At 61.3% G+C, this 18,477-nt stretch overlaps 8 protein-coding genes across 8 annotated transcripts; 4 read left to right on the forward strand and 4 right to left on the reverse strand.

Moving 5' to 3' along the window:
* Nucleotides 1-62: 62 nt before the first annotated feature.
* A1Q1_06400 (uncharacterized protein) lies at nt 63-2,956 on the reverse strand (the record flags this gene model as incomplete). Its single annotated transcript, XM_014321514.1, has 4 exons — nt 63-2,016; nt 2,503-2,661; nt 2,709-2,808; nt 2,926-2,956. The coding sequence occupies 4 exons, from the start codon at nt 2,954-2,956 to the stop codon at nt 63-65; spliced, it is 2,244 nt and encodes a 747-aa protein (XP_014176989.1).
* Nucleotides 2,957-3,621: 665 nt separating this feature from the next.
* A1Q1_06401 (uncharacterized protein) lies at nt 3,622-4,922 on the forward strand (the record flags this gene model as incomplete). Its single annotated transcript, XM_014321515.1, has 4 exons — nt 3,622-4,367; nt 4,422-4,511; nt 4,585-4,677; nt 4,718-4,922. 4 exons carry the CDS (start codon nt 3,622-3,624, stop codon nt 4,920-4,922), a joined length of 1,134 nt encoding a protein of 377 aa, XP_014176990.1.
* A 199-nt stretch (nt 4,923-5,121) lies between these two features.
* A1Q1_06402 (transporter) lies at nt 5,122-8,379 on the reverse strand (the record flags this gene model as incomplete). The annotated part of the gene is made up of 3 exons (XM_014321516.1): nt 5,122-5,946; nt 5,990-7,894; nt 8,023-8,379. The coding sequence occupies 3 exons, from the start codon at nt 8,377-8,379 to the stop codon at nt 5,122-5,124; spliced, it is 3,087 nt and encodes a 1,028-aa protein (XP_014176991.1).
* A 999-nt stretch (nt 8,380-9,378) lies between these two features.
* On the forward strand, nt 9,379-12,267 carry A1Q1_06403 (uncharacterized protein; the record flags this gene model as incomplete). The annotated part of the gene is made up of 1 exon (XM_014321517.1): nt 9,379-12,267. The coding sequence occupies one exon, from the start codon at nt 9,379-9,381 to the stop codon at nt 12,265-12,267; it is 2,889 nt and encodes a 962-aa protein (XP_014176992.1).
* An 825-nt stretch (nt 12,268-13,092) lies between these two features.
* Nucleotides 13,093-13,492, reverse strand: A1Q1_06404 (uncharacterized protein; the record flags this gene model as incomplete). Its single annotated transcript, XM_014321518.1, has 2 exons — nt 13,093-13,196; nt 13,255-13,492. The coding sequence occupies 2 exons, from the start codon at nt 13,490-13,492 to the stop codon at nt 13,093-13,095; spliced, it is 342 nt and encodes a 113-aa protein (XP_014176993.1).
* Nucleotides 13,493-14,695: 1,203 nt separating this feature from the next.
* On the forward strand, nt 14,696-15,307 carry A1Q1_06405 (uncharacterized protein; the record flags this gene model as incomplete). Its single annotated transcript, XM_014321519.1, has 1 exon — nt 14,696-15,307. The coding sequence occupies one exon, from the start codon at nt 14,696-14,698 to the stop codon at nt 15,305-15,307; it is 612 nt and encodes a 203-aa protein (XP_014176994.1).
* Nucleotides 15,308-15,514: 207 nt separating this feature from the next.
* A1Q1_06406 (uncharacterized protein) lies at nt 15,515-16,193 on the reverse strand (the record flags this gene model as incomplete). Its single annotated transcript, XM_014321520.1, has 4 exons — nt 15,515-15,709; nt 15,755-15,857; nt 15,906-15,986; nt 16,033-16,193. The coding sequence occupies 4 exons, from the start codon at nt 16,191-16,193 to the stop codon at nt 15,515-15,517; spliced, it is 540 nt and encodes a 179-aa protein (XP_014176995.1).
* Nucleotides 16,194-16,532: 339 nt separating this feature from the next.
* On the forward strand, nt 16,533-18,462 carry A1Q1_06407 (F-box domain-containing protein; the record flags this gene model as incomplete). The annotated part of the gene is made up of 3 exons (XM_014321521.1): nt 16,533-17,841; nt 17,908-18,394; nt 18,435-18,462. The coding sequence occupies 3 exons, from the start codon at nt 16,533-16,535 to the stop codon at nt 18,460-18,462; spliced, it is 1,824 nt and encodes a 607-aa protein (XP_014176996.1).
* Nucleotides 18,463-18,477: the final 15 nt, after the last annotated feature.

Raw genomic sequence — 18,477 nt, forward strand, 5'->3', positions numbered from 1 at the left:
ACGCAGCCACATTGCCAAGCGGGTTGTTCGATTGCTCAGTTTTCGACGTAGAGCCACGAAAGTCAGAAGTGGCGGCTGCGGCCTGCCCCCGCCGCAGCGGGAGTGAACGAGTGAGAAGAATTGGTGTTAGGGTTGGTCTTGGCTCCGTCGGGGCCGAAGCGCTCGTGCAGGTCCTCATACCGGAACTCAAGCTCGGATGAGGCGCGCGCAGGTGGCATACTGCTGCGATTGGACATCTCGTCCTCAAAGTTGTCGATCTGCGACTGGCTTAAGTCATCAGAGAAAGGACGCTCGGTTGGAGCAGCGATCATACTGACCAGGTCCGAGTTTTGGTCCAGGACGCTCTGAGATGTTGTGGAATCACGAGGAACCGGAGTCGAGTCACGGTCGGCGGAGGTCAGCTTCGGACTGCTGCTGAGGTCGATGACGGAGGGAGTGTCGGAAGAGTCCTTGTCCTTCGGAATAGCGAGCGGGGTGGACGCGACATCGTCCTGGCTCGGGGAGGTCGACAGGTTTCCTAATGATGCAGAAGGCATGATGGTGTCCTCGCTGCGGCGTCCAATCGCCTCGGTGGGGCCGGGAGCCTGGTCTTCCTCTTTCTCGGGTGCGGGCGAGATGGCGACCTTGGGTGCCTCCGGGGTTGCGTCCCGATCCACGGTCTTGGCCGTATCATCATCCTTGATGGTCTCAATGTCGTTGGCGGCCTTTCCCGGAGTGGCAGAGGACTTGCCTTCTGCTTCGGATTTCAGTTTGTCGGCGGCTGCATCTGCACGCTTGGCCAAGTCCTCGAGAGCCTCTGCTTGACTGTCAGCAGCGCTGCTCTTCTCCGCCGATGGGACGGAGGTCGTCGAAGTGTCCTTGGAAGCATTGTCGGCGGTCGCGTTGGGCGTGATCTGCTCTGCAAGGGGCGGGGGAGACCTTGCGTCAACAGTAGCGGGGGTTAGGCTGTCTGCTGACGGCGTATCCTTCTCTTCCTGGGCAGCCGCGGACTCATCCTTGCTCCCAGCAGCAGCCGCGGAGCCCACATTCAACGCATCGAGCTTGTCCTGCAAATCGGCGACGTCCCCGGTGTCGCTAGGCGGGGCGCTAGGTGCTCCACGAGAGGACCCGGCAACGCTATCGTTGTCTAGTTGACGTAAGGCTTGACGAGGAGTGCCAGTAGGGGTGCTAACCTCACTGACGTCCTTCAGGTTCGTCGGACGCTCGCCTTCCTCGCGGCCTTCCTCGGATGCGGGGTCGTACTGTGAAACAAGCGAGCTGGAGACGGACATGGCGGACGAGACGCTCCTGGCATCTCCGGCCTTAGCGTCGCCAGCGGCGAGCTTCAGGTTTCCAGGGACGAGATCATAATCCGGCGGCGGCAGCTCGGACGAAGCGGTCGGTACCGGCGTGCTAGGCATGGAAATGGCGTCTTCGCCAGCCTCCGCTCGTGTGGACGAGGGCGTCATCGTCCCAGGCTCATGACCGTCAGGCAGCGTCGACACCAACAACTGCGGAGGCATGAAGCCGCCTCCCGGCGAAGTGGCGGGCGAGGAAGACAGTGACGTGCCGACGGAAGCCGAATCCAGTGTTCCAGAGGCGGCGGATGCAGATGCCGATGCGACTGAGGATGTCGCGGAGCCTGCTGGTGACGCGCTTCGCACAGATCGGCCTGATGCGCCGGGCACCCTGCTACCAGCAACGGATCCGGGCGCTGAGCCAGCGCTCGAGACGCTCGCACCGCTGCTAGGAATGCGGTTCCCGATGATCCCTTTGCCTTCTGAGACGCGACGGAAGCCAGGACTGCCGACAATACCAGCAGACTTGGGGTCCAGGGATGGTAGCCGGTTGCCGATCAGCCCACCGCGAGCATACGATGTGTGTGTGGACGAGTGTGGATGAGAGCCATCATTGTTCGGAAGAAGGGGCGAGGAGCCGGCGTTGTTGAACTTGGCGATACGATCCTTCAGCGAGCCGGATACGATGCGTTTCGGAGGACCCGCGGGCGACTCGGGTCGCGACGACGACGACTCAGACCTGTAACGTCAGCGGTGGATAACGAGCGCCAAGCTCACATGAGTGTTATTGAGGTCGGCGGCGGCGGCGGCGGCGGGCGGCGACAGGCGCGTTATGGGTGGGTCAAAGGAGGGACGTGGATGGCGATGAGAGAGGTAGTGACCGTGATGAAGCTAGATGTTAATACAAGGCAATGGCGGGGCCGCGGCGTCGACGGCGTGAGAGGTGTGATGGAGAAGCAAGGAATGGGTAACGGTGTGGAGTCTGTGGATGAATTGGATGGGACTGGAATAATGAAGCTGACCGGAGGTGGCCAGTGAGGGGCCGGATGGAGGACTGGATAGTGACCTGAGGGAGGATGGCGACCCTGGCCTACGGCCCTGTGATGGAACGGCGTCGTCTGCGGGTCTACGGTGGCCACTACGCGTGTGGTGGTCCAGCGGACTGAAAGCAGGTCGCAGGACGATAACTGATTGGGCCGAGCCCTAAAGGACACTTGTGACAAACGAAGGCAGAGAAGCAGGGATGGATCGATGAGGGATGGGGGTCGACGGGTGTGAGGGACGAGAGGCCTGAGGGACGATAGGGAGGTGAGGGTCAATGGAAGGGGGAGGGGGAGGGGGTACGTGATCGGACGCGCGAGGCACACCGCGTCGAGCCTGGCGCCTGCGCGCCTGGCGTGTCCCACCCACTCACAAGTCCGGCCCACACACGCATGTAACCCCACACACACCCCGCCCAACATGTGCATGTGCAACGGAGCGTCCTTAAAGCCAGAAACTGAGGCTGACCCCAGCCTGAGTGTTGGCGCAGCTGCACTGGCAGTAAACTGACTTCTCACCGCATTGCAGGTATCAGCCCCTCACGGGATACACTGCTCCAGCTGGGTAGCCCACAACGGCTGGAGGTCGAATGTTAGGGCCAACTCACGTTTGATGTCCTTGAGCAAGTCTGTGAGCATGAGCCCGGGGTGACGGGGGCGACCAACGTCGTAATGGGTGCACCTGTCGGGCGGCGCTCTCAGGTGCAAAGTGTCGGCAGTCGAGCCTGGAATAACGGAACCGACCTATGGGACAGTGGACTGATGGGAGTACGATGTGCTGGGTCGAGTAAAGTTAAGGTGCGACGGAGCACCTTAAGTCGAGCAGTGGTAGAAGTAATGTTGACAGACAGACTAGCCACCCAGCTCGCTGCCTTCAGACATCGAGTCCATACACCCAGAGTGTGCACATGCTTCTTCGGCGTAGGACACGGTTTGCCGTTCAGGAAATGAGACACCGTGTAGCACCACAAGGCCACCACAAACCGAACGTTAAGGACTCAGGATACTCTCCGTGACATGCACATCCTTCGCGTTCACTGCACGCATGCTCCAATCTTGGTCCCTCAACCTCACCCCTCGCGTCGCATCACTTTTCCCCTCTATTCGCGATTTACAGCATGCGATGCAACCGAAGCCTGACTGACGGTCAACTACCACCCGAGCATCGGCGCCTGTTTCCACCGTCGATATGGTCACGTGATCCATTGTTGTTGTTGACATCAGACCCGCCAGACCACAGGCTCACAACCAGCGCTGGGTTGTTTAAACTTGCATCTGCTCATCTACCTCACAATCCCACTACTATGCCGCTCGCACGAACCCCTCCAAGGGGTACAGGCAACGTCAACCACCGCGCCCATACGTTTTCCCCTTCCCAGGCGTACCCCGATGGCGTCCCTCCAACTGAACCGGCTCCGATTTCAAGAGGAGGAGGTCTCGCGCGAACACCTCCACCAGGAGCACCGCAACCGCAACCGACATCTCGCGGAAAGGAGAAGCAACACGAAGGCATGGATGTCGAGGAGGAGCGGCCATCGGAGCGAAGACGATCGAGGCGTTCGATTGCGCAACCGGATCCCCCGGAACAGCCCGAGGAAGTGTCGGACGAGGACGACAGAGAAGAACCGAAGGTCGAGGAGGACGACCGGGAAGGCGAGGAAGACACACAGGATGATCGACCAGGGGAAGCCGAAGTCGCGGTCGAGATAGAGGTGGAAGAGGACGTAGAGGTGCACGCTCCTCCGCATACCCCGCCGCCGCAACGCGCTCCTTCACAACCAGCCGTGACGCCAGGTCGCACCCCTCGAGCGCCGCGGGCATCATATCACCCCGCCGATCCACTGTCGCCTGACGACCCCTCCGAATCCACGCGGACCCCTCGGACACCGCGTGACCGGCGCATGAGCCGCGCGCGCACCCCAGCCGAGGTCGTCAGCGAGCCCCCCGTGCCGATCCGCGACACAGACGAGGCAGAGTACGGCAAGTACTACGAAACGCTGTCTCGAGCGCTGCGGATCAACACAATCGACAAGGGGCTGAGCAAGTTGACGTGAATAGCTTCAGGTATCACAAGGACGCTAACAACAGGCTCGGACATATGAAGTCGTGCTATCCATTGCTCTCGGAGGAGAAGCCAGAGTCGATCCGCGACGTCTGGACCAACATGCTGTACCAGCTCCGGACGGACAGTCTTGTAAGCTAGAGCGACATTTTGAAAAGGAAAGCTGACGCAAGTCCGGCGCGCACAAACTCCTGGACGACTACAGGGTACCGAAACGACTGCGCACGCTCGCGCAGGTCGTCGACGAGGCGAACGCGTGGAAGGAGTCGTCGTCCGAGGGCCGGCCAGATGCTTGGCGGTAAGCTGGCTCGCGTGCGTCGCTGTAGCTGACCCTGCAGACCAGACTTGACGCCGTTCACGATCTCGACAGGCACCAACCTGGAAGTGTACGACCAGTCGTGGGCCGAGCTGCGTGAGGAGTATCTCGCGCTCACGAAGGAGTGCGGCGAGCGCATGAAGACGATCCAGGAGAAGCGCGAGCGGCTCGCCAACGTCGACAACGGCGTCAGCGACAGTGTCGTCGAGCTGGCCAAGGTGAGTTGATGCAAAGGTTTCCAACTGACAAGCAGACAAACAAACTGCTCGACGGCTTCCCCAGTGCCGAGATGCTCGACTGGGCCGAGCGTTCGGGATCCCGCGCATAGAGCCCAAGGGGGAAGACTGTAGAATAGTAGCCAGTTGTATGATGTATCCATTGGTTTCGTGAGAATCTACAGATTTCTAGTTCCTAGTCAAACGAACCCTACTCGTCGTCCTCATCGTCGTCCTCGTCCTCGGAAACATCCATGCCCTTCTCGCGCATAGCGGCCTTGTCGCTCTTGCGCTTCTGGGATAATTCGTCAAGCAGCACGAGCAGGTCCTCGTGCTCGCGCTCCTTGTCCTCGAGCTCGGTCTTGACGGAAGAAAGCTCCTCCTCGAGCTTCTTGACCTTGGCCTCGAGCTCGGCGTTGCCTCCCCCGCCACCGCCAGCGCCGCCCTTGCCCTTCTTGCCCTTTCCTCCGGCCGAGTCGGCCTTCTTGGCCGCCTCCTCTGCGGCCTTCTGCGCCTCCTCCGCCTTCTTCTTCTCGTCCTCGGCCTTCTTCTGAGCCTCGGCGGCCTTCTTCGCCTCCTCCTCCGCCTTGGACTTGCCCTCGGAGGCAGACTTGGCGTCAGCCTCCGCCTTCTTCTGCGCCGCCTCGGCCTTCTCGAGCTTGTCCTTCAGCTCCTTCAGTTCATTCTGGACCTTCTCGAGCTCGGTCGCGTCCGCCTTGTCCTTGCCCTCGTCCTTCAACTCGGGCTTGGAGGTAGCAGCCTCGGCAGCAGCCTTGGCGTCCGCCTCGGCCTTCTCGGCCTTGTTGGCGCGCTCCTTGGCCTCCGTCAGCGCCTTCTTCTCCTCCTCCAGCTCGTCGCGGAGGGCGGCGAGCTGCGCCTTGGTCTCGGCGTGCGCGGCGGCTTCCTGGAGATTCGTCGCGATCTGAGCCTTCGCACTGGTCAGGTCCGCGCGGAGCTGCTCGAGCTCGGCGCTTCCGTCCGGCGCACTCGGGGGCGGGGGCATGTGTCGCAGGACCTCGAGCTCCTTGCGCAGCTCCTCGTTCTGTCTTGTCAGCTGCAAAAACCTTCGGAAAGCTCACCTCCTTCTCCTGGTCCTCGCGCAGCTTTTCAAGATCCTTCGCGTGGTCCGCCTTGATCGTCGCCAGGCGAGCCTGGTACTTGAGGTTGTCCTCGGTCTGGGTCTTGAGCTGCTGGCGCAGCGAGATGATGACGTCCTCGTTTCCGTCCGTCTGGTGCGAGCCGCGCACCGCGTCCGGCTCGATCGCGATGGATCGCTGGATCGTGTAATAGTGGTTCTTCCAGAAGTCGACAAACGCCCAGTCAAACCACAGCTCGACGTCCTCGTCCGTCTCGGGTTCCGGGGCGGACTCGTCGGGCGGCTGGGCACCCTCCTCGAATGTATCCGGCTGGACGGCGCGGAAACGCGGATCCTCGCGCAGCCGGGCCATGCGGGAGACGAACTGGTCGGGCCCGATACGCGAGTGAAGGATCGGGTGCAGCGTCGCGCGCGTCACGTCGTTCGGCTCCCGGTTGAACTCGTAGCACACGCCGAGCAGGAAGGCACACAGGCCCTGAACGAGCGGGTCGATGCCCTGGCTCTGCGTGATGGGGCCGATGAGCGTCTGCAGGTTGTTGCTCTCGTTCAGGAACTCGGCGACAGACTTCGGGCTGTCCCACAGCCACGTGCAGAGGAGAACGAGATAGCCCACCATGATGCGCGTCCAGTCCTCCTCCTCGTGTCCGGAGGCGCCGTCCTTGATTGCCCGGCTCGTCGCCTCCGCCTGCGCGCGAGAAGCCATCATGAAGTTGCCCACAACCAGCTGGATCAGAGATACCTTGTCGTCCTCGTCGTCACCACCCAGGGAAATCTCGCGAGCGAGCTTCTTCGCGTGCTCACTGTCGCGGATAAGGTGGGAGAGGAACAGACACGAGAACAGCGGTCGGTACGGGTCGAACTGCGTCTCGGCTGAGGGAAGGTCGAGAAGTCCGTTCAGGATCATCGAGCCAGCCGTCCGTGTCTCTCCGCCCTCTGCTCCGGGAGCAGACATAGACTCCAGAATTCCTATCCGCGCATCATCGTTTCCACTGACGTACGCCTGAGAGTTAGTAGAGCCCAGAACTCTGAAACTCACCTCGAACATGTTAACTCCGGCTGCCCGGCTGCGGAGCGCCTTACCGCCTGCTGACGGGTCACCCTCGACAACGGACGAGACCAGGGCCTCAACTGTCGACTGCAGCGGAAGCCGCACAAATCCTCCGTTCGGGTGCTCGTCGTCAGCGTGCACGGGCACCAGGGGCGCGACCTTGAGCGACGACATGAGCTGCTGGTTCGCCAACGACCCGAGCATGATAGGCGTCAGAGTATTGAGGGCGAGACACTTCAGGCTGTTGGGGGCGTTGGAAGCAAGCGCAAGCTCGAGCAGGCAGCGCGTGACGCCGTCCTTAGCCATCGCGGTCTGGTTGCCTCCACCGGGGCCGCCGACGAGCATGCGGACGAGACCGAGCACCAGGCCGGCATTGTACATTTTCTGTTCCGGCCAGTCCTGGAGTGCAAAGGCGTCAGGAGCCTGCTCGTCGGGTCCGATCGGTGACGGGAAATGCAGCATCGGCGGGATCTGCGGGATGAGGCTGAGCTCGCGGAACAGGTTCTGGTTCGAGACGTTGAAGCGCAACAGCGTGCCGATTACGGTGAGCGCGTCCTGGACGACGATGCCACCCTCGATGCCGTTCTCCGAGTGAATGATGTCGAGCGTCTTCTCGAACGCTCCCGAGAATGCAACGATCTTCTGGAGGTCCGAGTTACCCTGCAACAGCGCCGGGAGGAGGAGCAGGCCCTCATTGCGAAGCATCTCACCCGCACCGCCTCCCATCGTGCCCGTACCGACACTCGCACTCGGGTCCAGCACCGTGAGAACACCATCGACTCCCGGTGGGGGTGCAGACAGGACATACGACTGGGCATGCGCTGGGCGGGCCGTCAGGAGCTGCGATAGGAGCTGGATCGCATAGAATCGTGGGAAGAATGCAGGTGCCGATGACAGCAGCCCGAGTATGGCATGGAAGGGTTCAGGTTCCTGGTGGTCAGCTGAGGAGTGACTACTTGATAGCTCACCTCGAGGAGCTGGTCGATGTGCTTCAGCCCGACGTCGTCTTTCGCCGGCTTCTCTTGCGTCTCGCACAGCTGCATGAGAGTCTCGAGTACGGCCTTGGCGATGTCAACGTCGTGGGGGGCGTCATGTCGGAGAACAGCAATCAGTGACGGCATGGCCGCAGTTCCGACGTCAGCCTTCCAGTCTCGACTGAGGCCCTTGAGACCCAGGACAGCCGTTCGTCGGTCATCGACCTGCGGCGACGTTTGGATCTTCTCAACAAGCTTGGTGATCGTGTCATTGGCGGTTTGCGGGGCAGCGCTGAGCTCACCGCGCAGCTGAGTGACTGCCGATGAGAGTCGCGTGCCAAAGAATGACATGGTGGTGCTGGCGGCCCTGCGACGGAGGTGATTGCGAAGTCAACAGCACGTCGCCTCGAGTGGCCGTAATCTCGAGATCCACGATCGTCACCGGGGTGACCGGGCGCGGGGCGCGGGACGATCAGCACGGATGCAGATTACGGTCGACGCGTGGTTTCCAAATGGTTCTCACGTGCGTTTGGCTCCGCATGTGGCACTCTGCACGATCTGGCCAGCCAAGACACCGGCGCTCACCGGGACTCACCGGACGACAATGGGCTTGACGCACAGACAATAGCGGTCTCTCTCAATCGCTTCGTTCGCCATTGTCCTTACCTCCAGCTCCGACTGGCTCCATCCAAGCCAACATGTCTCGCTCCATTCCCCACTCTGACCTATTGCAGATGCGTCTCAACATGAGGCAGCCCGCCGCCAGCCGGATCCGCCCTGGGCACAGACCCCATCGACAGCGTATGGCTCTGTCCACACCTTCCCGGCGCCGCCATCTTAGCACCAGGGAGAGTAACACCCGGTCGACGTAACCGCATCACACAAATACTCACCACCAGCAGTGATGTGTTTGACCTCATACTAACCTTATTGTCCCATGGAGAAGCATGCTGCGCAACGAGGGTCAGCCCACCATTGACGACAATACGGCTCTCGACGTCCGGACTGCTTTCCTCCATCGCTCTCGTCCCCAGTCCCATCCAAACAATCGCAGATCAATCGCCCACTGCAGAAGAATACATTAAGTCTGTCACACATTCGTCTCTCATCGACATCGCACACGCCATCACTCTCTATCGACCATACGCCCACACGCCCATACGCCACCACCGCCGCCTCCGCCTCTTGCTACCGCAGGCTGCAGAACCACCCTCTGCCCCTGTGCGTGTCATCGCTGTCTCATCTCTTGATAAGAGAAGAGAATAGAGTATGACAGGGATACTTGTTCCACCACCGCCTCTTCCACCTGTGCAGGAAGACCTTCCTCAAGACATTGACTTCGACTTCCATATGGAGTTCAGTCTCGACCCCCTCCCTACCTTTGAGCGGGCAGCCCCCGCTCCTCTCGACTACCCCGAGTCGGAGCATGAAGTGGACTCTCTGGGCCTCTCCAGGACCTCACAAGCCTCTCTCTACTCGCAGTACAGCAGCCGAGCATCGCTTCCGTCCGTTCCAGCTTCGCGCGAGGATCCGCAGTCCACTGCATTCTGGGGCAACTTTGGGGTCTCCTCCGTCAATCTGGATCAAGATCTTTCGGACATGACGGCCCCTCTGAATATCGTGAAGCGTGAGCGAGCGCTATCTGAACACAGGCTGTCCGATCGTCGCGGTGGAGACCGCTCGGGTGAGCTCAGTGCTGCTAGCCTTCCGAATGCGACTAACCACCCTTCAGCGATCTACGAGACGGAATTATCCATCCCTGACATCTTCCTCGACCCTGGCATCTCCCCGGCTGAACCTAGTCCCGTTAGTCAACGCACCATCGCTCGGAAATCTGTCGTTCCTTCACACTGTGTATCTGTTCCGCATTCCCCTACCACCAGTGCGGGCGACCATGGCTACCCCAACGAGATCCCCGATTACTACAGAGGAGGAAGGAAGATCAGTCTTCAGTTCCGCGATTCCGTCCCACCAGTGCCTAGTCGTGACTCTTCGCCAGGCGAAGAAGAGAACGCACTGTTGAAGTACCCTCCATTCCCTGAGGATGCAGATCCGCACTCTGGCGACGAGCTGTTGTCGCCCACGGAATGGGGCGTTGAGCCACCAGAGATGCGGCGTGACTCTGGGCACTCCTCTGACGGTGGAATGGTACCTGCGACTCCCAAGTTGGCCGCCGCGCGTTCGCCGCCTGCGAGACCTCCACGACCGCCGCCAAATCTTTGCCCGCCCGTGAACGGGCTCCCTCTTCCCCACCTTCCTGAGGAGCAAAGCCGACGCGACGACAACCTAAACTCAGGCTTAGCCGGGTCTCAGAAGCGAGATCTTCTGTCACCAAGCGTGTCGCCACCGCCGCCCTCAGAACGCGTGGACGTCCGGCGCCATAGCGGATACTCAGCTCGCGACTCGGGCTCTGATTTTAGCTATCGGTACAAGGCCACTTCCCCTGCCGGCAGCGGCGGATACGATGACGTGGACAGCGAGACGGGGAGCAAATGGCGGCCAAGCAAAGAACTGGGGAGCACGCAGCGGCAGCGTGACCCAACGCTTCCTCCCTCACCGACCAAGTCACTGGCACCGCCAGCCGTAAGGAAGCTGAAGCCGCGCAGCCCACTCGCAAAGGACGGGCAGGAAGAAGATGAAACGTGCCTCTTCTCCGACACGGACGAAGACGATGACTTTGGCCCGGGACTGCGGTCCCGTGCGCGCTCCGCCGCCTCCAGTGCCAGGAGGCGCTCGTCTATGCCTGAGTCGCCCGTGCCATTCGACATCCCGTCGAAAGCCGCCTCCATCCTCGGTCTTGGTGATAGCGCACCAGAAAGCGGAAAGAAGAAGAAGAGCGGTGGCATTCTCGGTGACATCGGAAGCAAGCGTCTGCTCTCGCGGCGGCGCACTGCTGGCTCTTCCTCTGCCTCCACCCTACGAGGCCACATGCGGAAACTTAGCGAGTTTGACCCCATCGGCTTCGTCAAGGGCGATACCCGCGAGGCCCACATCGATCGCAACGGCGACCTTTGGGTCAACGTTAGTGCCGAGGCGAAGAAGCGCCCCGAGTCCACGCGCACGACACGCACCCGGTCGGATTCCGACAAAGGTCTTCCGGCGCTGCCGCAGACGCCTAACGAGGTCGATGTCGCGGAGCAGGTCGAGCTGTATCACGCGGTCAAGTCTCGCGCGCTGCCCCCGACACCCGAGTCACCGAACTCTGCAAGACCCCGCACCACGACTCCGAGCGGTCGCACCACCCCCATCGCGGCGACGACCAAGCGTGCCCGCCCTGGGTCGATGTTCCTGAGCCGAAGCGCATCGCAGAGCCTGCGCCGCACCGGCTCGCAAGCGTCGAGCATCAAGGCTGCGAGCGTCGCCGTCCCACCGCCGATCAGGGAAAGCCCTCCTCGCGCTCCGCCTCGCGGCCCGTTGCCGCCGCCCCCTCATAGTCCACCTGGCAGTCCGCGCCAGGTCACCAGCCCAATCCCGGGCAGCGCAGGCCACAAGCGCTCCGCCTCTAGCAGCTCCGGCGCCACGAGCCTGGCCCATGTCAAGCCAACTCGAGACACGTTGATCCCCTACTTCCCTCCTGAGGAGCAGCTGATCCGATATGTGTCGCCTTCTCGCCCGCTGTCACACGCACAGGGTCGACGCACGCGCGCTCTGGCACGTACGCCCTCGCAGAGCCAGACAATGTACGAGGGCTCACGCGCCCCGCAGCACGGTATCTCTGATTCGATGCGTGACGAGCTCATCGCCGCGCTGCAGCACGGCAACCTGACGCCGGAGCAGAGTGCGCTCCTCGAGGCAACATTTGCGGCGCTGTTCAGTCGCCCGCCGGCGCCTCGCCCCAGTGCACCTGAGCCCGGACGCCAGCGCCCGGACGAAATGGTATTCCCCGCCCCTCCGCCTCGCACCTCTGGTGAGCTTCTGCGACCCGAGAACGCTCTGCCTGACGTGGACACGGAGGAAGATGAGCCACCGCGCCCGGCGTCGGTGCCTCCCCCGCGACCTCCAAGGCGGAGCGTGAGGCGCCACTCGCGCAGCATGAACCGCCTCAATGTGCCCTTGGAGACGCACTCGGATGAGTCGGGGCTCGAGAGCGCGCGCGACGACCGCAGCGAGATCGATCCTGCTCCTGCCTCCGCTGCGGCTGTCCAGAGTGAAGTGTCCGAGTGGGAGCCCGATACACCAGCGACGAAGACGCGTTTCCCGGACTTCATGAAACGGCTCAACAAGAAGGATCAGGTGTAGGTCCACTCGGACCTGGCTCCCTGAAACGCCGTCGCTTCTCCTGACGACGGCACTCCGAAACGAACAATGCCAAAGATGTTATCATACCACCACGTTACCATACCAACATCTTACCAGCAACCAAGCTAATGCCCCTCTCGGTTGTCCCCTTTCCCTCCAGGGTTTCCGGTCTTTTCTACCGTCTCTGTAGTTTGCCATGTCTCTAACGCCTTTTCATGTATTGTTGTGCTTTCACCAGAAGCTCTGGATCTCCCAGATCGACACCGCCGTTTGAACAGGACGGACAGGCGCAGAGCACCGTTTCAGAACCCAGGCGGACCAATCACTTTTGGTTCGCCGGCGGCGCCGGAAGCGGTCTCTGGAGAGCGTCCCAACTTTTACAACAGATCAACCTGCAACAGATCAACCTGCAGCAGATCACCCCCATCGGCCCCAGCTCTGGTCCTCAACGGTGTGGCGTTCTGCTCCTCGTGCTTCACAAATCCATGACTCCCCGTGGGACATGACTTCACCAACGCCAGCAGCGCCATTGTTCTACTAAGCAATGCCGTCACGCTGATGAAGATGCGGCGCCACAAAGGCCCCGCACTCGTTCGGCTGCACCCAACCGAACATACCCAAGGCGAGCCGAGGCCGGACGCCACAGCACGCTGCATGTTTCAGTTTCAGATCGATTCGAGAAAGTCGCGACTCGCGACGCAGGAAACTCAGATGTCATCGGGATGCATCGAACGCTTCTTCTCGTGCTATTTTTGCTACTCGTACTTATTATGTTGTGTTTATGCGTACACTTACACGTACACGTACAGAACGGGGTCGGGACGCTTAGAAGATGGCCTTCTGGAACGTCTTGCCGGCCTGGACGAAGAGCGACAGGCAGCCGCCCATGCCCGCGAGCCAGGCGACCGAGCGCGCGATGCCGGAGGCGTCTGCGGTTAGCTACCACATTTCCGAGAGGGAAGCTGGGTAAAAAGTGCCCGGACTCACTGGTCGTGCCGAAGATGTAGAGCATGTTGAAAGCGATGCGGGAACCAATGTAGAGCGCAGCAACGTTGTTGAGGGTCTTGTTGGGGAGCTTGGCGAGGTTACCGGCGACGATGGCAGCAGCGAAGAAGGGGAGCGAAACAAAGCCGTTGTCGTTGGCAGCCTCAGCGCGCTGGAAGCGGTCCTGGTCCTTGGGGGTGAGCTGGCACTCGGAGACGAACTCGCGAGTCTTCCTGGGCATCTGTTGGTCAGCTCTGATAACTTTCCAGCTAAAGTCGCGCATGCTGCCTTCCATGCATCATCGGCCGCTCGTTCAACGGCTGATAGGCTTTGCTCGCCCGATCAAGCCGACCGTGCTCATGCAAAACCATCCGGGGCACATCGGAACGGCAGGAATCGTGACGTCTGCCTGACCGAATGACCGAGGACGTCCCATCCGTCGGTGGACGGAAGTAGATGCGGCCGTTGAACCCGGTGACGCTTCCCACGCGAGCATGATGCAACGTCGGAGCAAGTTTCGAACACTGTGCAGCTCGAAAAAAGTGGGACTCACAGAGAGGTTGAAGCCCTTGCCGCCGGGGGCGCGGCGGTTGTTCACGAGCATGATCGCGAACAGGTGCGGCGCGAAGCTGTCCGTTAGCATGGTCCAGAGTCACGGTAAAGGGCGGAAAGTGGCTCAGGGACATGCGCGGCTCGGCAAAGCGGAAAGCTGAGGAAGGCAAACGCATCATTGACGTTCCGCTGGCTCTCTGCACGATCACTCGAGGACCGGGGGTCGCGAGCTGCGCAGGCTGGGCAGCAAGCAAGCTCATTGAAGCGTCGCCATAGCTCCGGCAGCGCCAAGATCCGCAATTGCAGTTGCATTCCTCCCACTGTAGATTGTGAGATCGCCACCGTACTTACGCGCTGAGGAAGGCGGCGGGAACCGCGTAGAACGAGTAGTTCTCGACGACGTGAAGGCCGAGCTGGTGCTCAAGGGTGCCGGGCATTGTTGCTAGTATTTGGTGGGATGTAGATGGGTCAGAAGAACAAGTGTTGATAGCTGAAGAAGTGGTCGGAGCGTTGTTTGTGTCCGTTTATAAGGGGGTTGCCAGGCTGACAGTCTGTCAGGTGAGATACGGAGACATCCTCGGACACCCGGGATCGCAGAGTGCAAGAGCATCCAGTGACATCGTCTGGAGGCTCGGCCCTGACGTCATTCATGTTTACATGACCGTTGCAGGGGGTGGACAGGGCTCGGTCAAGCCATTGTCACGTGACTCTTCCCTCATGCGACTCTCGCGTGGAAGCCAGGGCCACCGTTTTTTTCGCCGAATCGCCGGAATCTTGGCTCTCCCCTCCGCTCGAGATTTCGAAGTCCACCAGCACCCGATCGGCAGACGAACTCGACTTCGGCGCCGGTCTCGACGGACACACCCACCACACTCACTCCTAGACAAACAAAATGTCGGCCCTCGCGTCCTCTTCGCGCGCCCGCGTCGCCGCTCCGACACTCCGTGCCGTCCGTGGCATGGCCGGCCTCAACCCGCACACCGCCCAGTCGACCGATGCGCGTATCGACATCATCCGTAACTACCTTTACCCGCCCGACAGCGTTGAGCCGCGCAACACGTCCCCGATCGGTGCCCGTCGCTACGAGTTTGAGGAGCGTCTCCGTGCTGTGATCCCCAGCAACGAGGCGCACGAGACGATCGAGCGCGCGTGGCAGCTGTTCAAGCGCGAGAAGCGCGAGAAGCGCCAGCGCGCCATTGCGGCCAAGTACCGCGCCATGGAGGATGCGTGCAACGAGCTCGACGCTCTCTCCGGTGGTGTCCAGGGCAAGGGCGAGATCTCCCGCAAGATCTACACCCGTGCCATGCAGCGCATGAACCACGGTCCCGCTGCCTACCAGGCTGCCCTCCAGGGCATTGAGCAGGGCAAGAAGAAGACGGCCGAGAGCCGCTTCCTCGAGGCCCGCGTCGACGGTCTCGTTCCCCGTGAGGCTTGGGTCCCCGTTGACAGCAGGGGGAAGGGATGGAACTACGAGTGGACCAGGCCGCTTAACGTTCAGCAATAAACCCCAGACCAGTGAGTAGTTTGCTTAGCTCTGCTCCATTCGCTAACAGCAGATTTCCTCCCCCTCCTCTAGCATCGCAACGCAACGAATCTAGCAACTTTTGGTAGCATATGCATTGATAACCATTCTCTAGGCTCTTGGCTTTTGGGTTGTGTTGTTGGGTATTGCGAGGTGCCGGGTATACTGTGGCTGTGTACAAACAAACGATCACGCCTCCGTCTTGGGCTCGACGTCCATGCCGCCATTCTGGCTCTGTCCCTGCTGGTGCTCTCCGTTGACGCCGTTGCCCTGTTCGCCTTCCTGCTCCGCGCCCTCGACGGGCAGCGGCTGGTGTCGCCGCTCAGGCAGCGGGACGTTGGGGAACGCCTCGCCAACAGCGCCCTCGAGTTGCCGTCTGAAGCTCTGTCTTGTTAGCTAGAACAGGCGAAACCGCTAGCTCCAACTCACCTCCAGACCAAGAACGCGTCCAAGGGCGTACTGGTTCTCGCCCGTAGCACGAGACAGCGCCGTCTTCGTGTACGTGTGCGGGTTTCTGTAGCGATCGATGAGGCTGTTGGTCAGCAATGACATGCCAATGGCGCGCCAAAGAAGCACTCACTCGACAACAAGTCGCGGCACGGAGTCCGTCACCTGCGGAGCCATGTTGGCGAGGTTGATGAAAGATTGGTTGACTTTGGCACTGTCGTTAGCTGATGAATGCCGTCGGCCAGCTCGCGGCAACTCACAGGTACTCGGGCACCTTATCCTCCATGCCCTGGTTAACCTCTCCAGCACACACCTCCATCTCGTACAGATCCTGCGCAAGCTTGAGCAGTTGGTTCTCGACCTCGTTGCGGACAGTACCCTGGTCGGTGTTCGGGCTCGGGGCGGGGGAAGGCAGCGACATGATGGAGAGGGAAGGTGGAGGTCGATATTCAGATTGACGTAGATGTAGAAGAAGATTAACAGTCCTTCGCGGTCGCTTCGCTCTAGCGGCCTTTCTTTCCAAGTCGGGCGTGTTCAGATTCGTCTATGGTCGGAGGCGATGTGTTAATGTGTTGCAGCGATGCGGGGTGAGGAAGGCGGATGCGTCGCTCGGTCGAGATGGACAGCAGAAGAACAACAGCAACTTCGTTGCGGGACCAGATACGGCATGCGGCGGCAGATGGCCCGGCGTACCTGGCAATGTCCGGTTGGCGTCATTTCGAGTTGCTCACAATCGGCTGAGCTAATCACCAACTCCACCATGGTCGAACCGATATCGGACCGCCTGCAGCGCCTCGACCTCTCGGACCCCAAGGCGTCGCTCGCCGAGGGCGCGGAGGGCACGCCCGGAACGCCCGGCACCCCGGCGAGCGGCAGCGGCTCAGTGACGCCGAGCGAGATCGATACGAGCGAGCTCAACTCGCGCTCAGTGTCTGGTGCGCCTACGCCTGCGCCAGCAGGAGCAGTGCCGGACGATGAGCTTGAGCGTTTCCGGCGGGAATGGAAGGAGGAGGTCGCTGCCAAGCGACCTGGTGCCGTCGACGTCGGGCCGGTCAAGTGGACGACTGCGCCGGCTGCGTCAGGAGATGCCGCCGACAAGGGCAAGGGCAAGGCGCTTGTCTCCTCTGTCGAGCCCGAGGCGCCAGCCCCGACGTCACCGGTCAAGCTCACGCGCGTGATCTCTCCGGAACAGGCCCGATCGCCTGAACGTCGTCCCGCGCCCGTCTCGCCGAAGAAGGTCACCGGCATCGGTCTTCCTGCCCGTTTGGTCGGGCAGGGTCTGGAGGCTACACCAGCACCGGCCTCAACGTCAGGGGCTAAGATCCCCTTCCGTGCTCCGCGGGTGCGGCGCAACCCCCTCGCCGCCGTGGAGGTGTACACGCAAGCGGTCGAGGCGGAGCAGCAGGGACGCCTGAACGACGCGCTGAAGCTGTACCGACAAGCGTTCAAGATGGACGACGGCGTCGACCGGGCATACCAGCGGGAAGCGCGAGCGCGAGCCGAAGTCGAGGCAAACACGGCCGCAGCGGCCGAAGAGGAGGGAGCGACGAGCGCGGACATTGTGGACCCCCGCGGACCGAGTGAGCGGGAATACCAGTTTACGAGACACATCCAGCTCGAGGCGGACTATGCCCGGCCGCTGGCGCCTACCTCGCGACTCACGGCGCTGATTGACAAGTACGCTCATGTCAAGGGAGTCAACCCCGCGACGGGGGAGGAGTGGGAGCACTCTCGTCTCGAGGAGTTTGCACCCCTCGACGCCGAGTTGCCGTTACCTATCGCCAACCTGCCGGCCGAGATCCTGGACCGCATCTTCCGACACCTGGACGTCGGCGCCGTTGAGCGCTTCGGGAGCACATGTTGGCGCGCGAGGCTCTTAACAGAGCACACGAGCCTGTGGCACCACCTCGTCAAGGCGGTGTACCGGCCGCCGATGCTGCGCGACGTCTCCGTCCCGCAGCTGATCCACAAGCACCGCGGCGAGTGGCGCTCCGTGTTCGTCGAGGAGGAGCGCCTGCGCATGGACGGCGTCTACATCGCCGTGTGCCACTACATCCGCCCCGGTGCGGGTGAGGAGTGGGTCGCGATTACGCATATGAGTGAGTTGAGCGGCGCTTCCCGAAACTGACAAGCAGTCACGTACCACCGCTTCCTCCGTTTCTACCCCAACGGCACCGTGCTGTCGTTCCTCACGACTGATCATCCGTCCGACGTCGTGCCGATGCTCAAGCCGAGTCTCCGCGCCAAGGGATTGCATATTGGCCGCTGGCGCCTGGTCCGCATGGATGAGGACGAGGATGAGCCGGAGACAGCGGCACCTTCCAGCCCTACGAAGGCGACGACCAACGGCCGTACGAGCCCCGTTAAACCCACTGGCCCAACCAAAACTACGCATAACCAGCCGCAGAAGAAGAGGAAGCATCCCAAGGTCGTCATCACCGAACTTCTCGAGCCCGGAGAGAACACGCCCAAGTATGAGTTCGAGATGGAACTCACCCTCAAGGAGACGCAGCGCGGCCGGTGGAACAAGCTCGACCTCGACCATTACGCCAGCATCAACCTCGCTACTGGGGAGGCGCTGGGCCTTAGCTTAAAGCATCAAAAGCCATTCTACTTTTCCAAGTGAGTTGGTGTGGCTGGACGGTTTAACTGACAAAAACAGGGTCCGATCATATCATCCTGCACTTTAACACCAGCACAACAGT

This window comes from Trichosporon asahii (genome assembly GCF_000293215.1).
Source record: "Trichosporon asahii var. asahii CBS 2479 unplaced genomic scaffold scaffold00075, whole genome shotgun sequence".
NCBI lineage: Eukaryota > Fungi > Basidiomycota > Tremellomycetes > Trichosporonales > Trichosporonaceae > Trichosporon > Trichosporon asahii.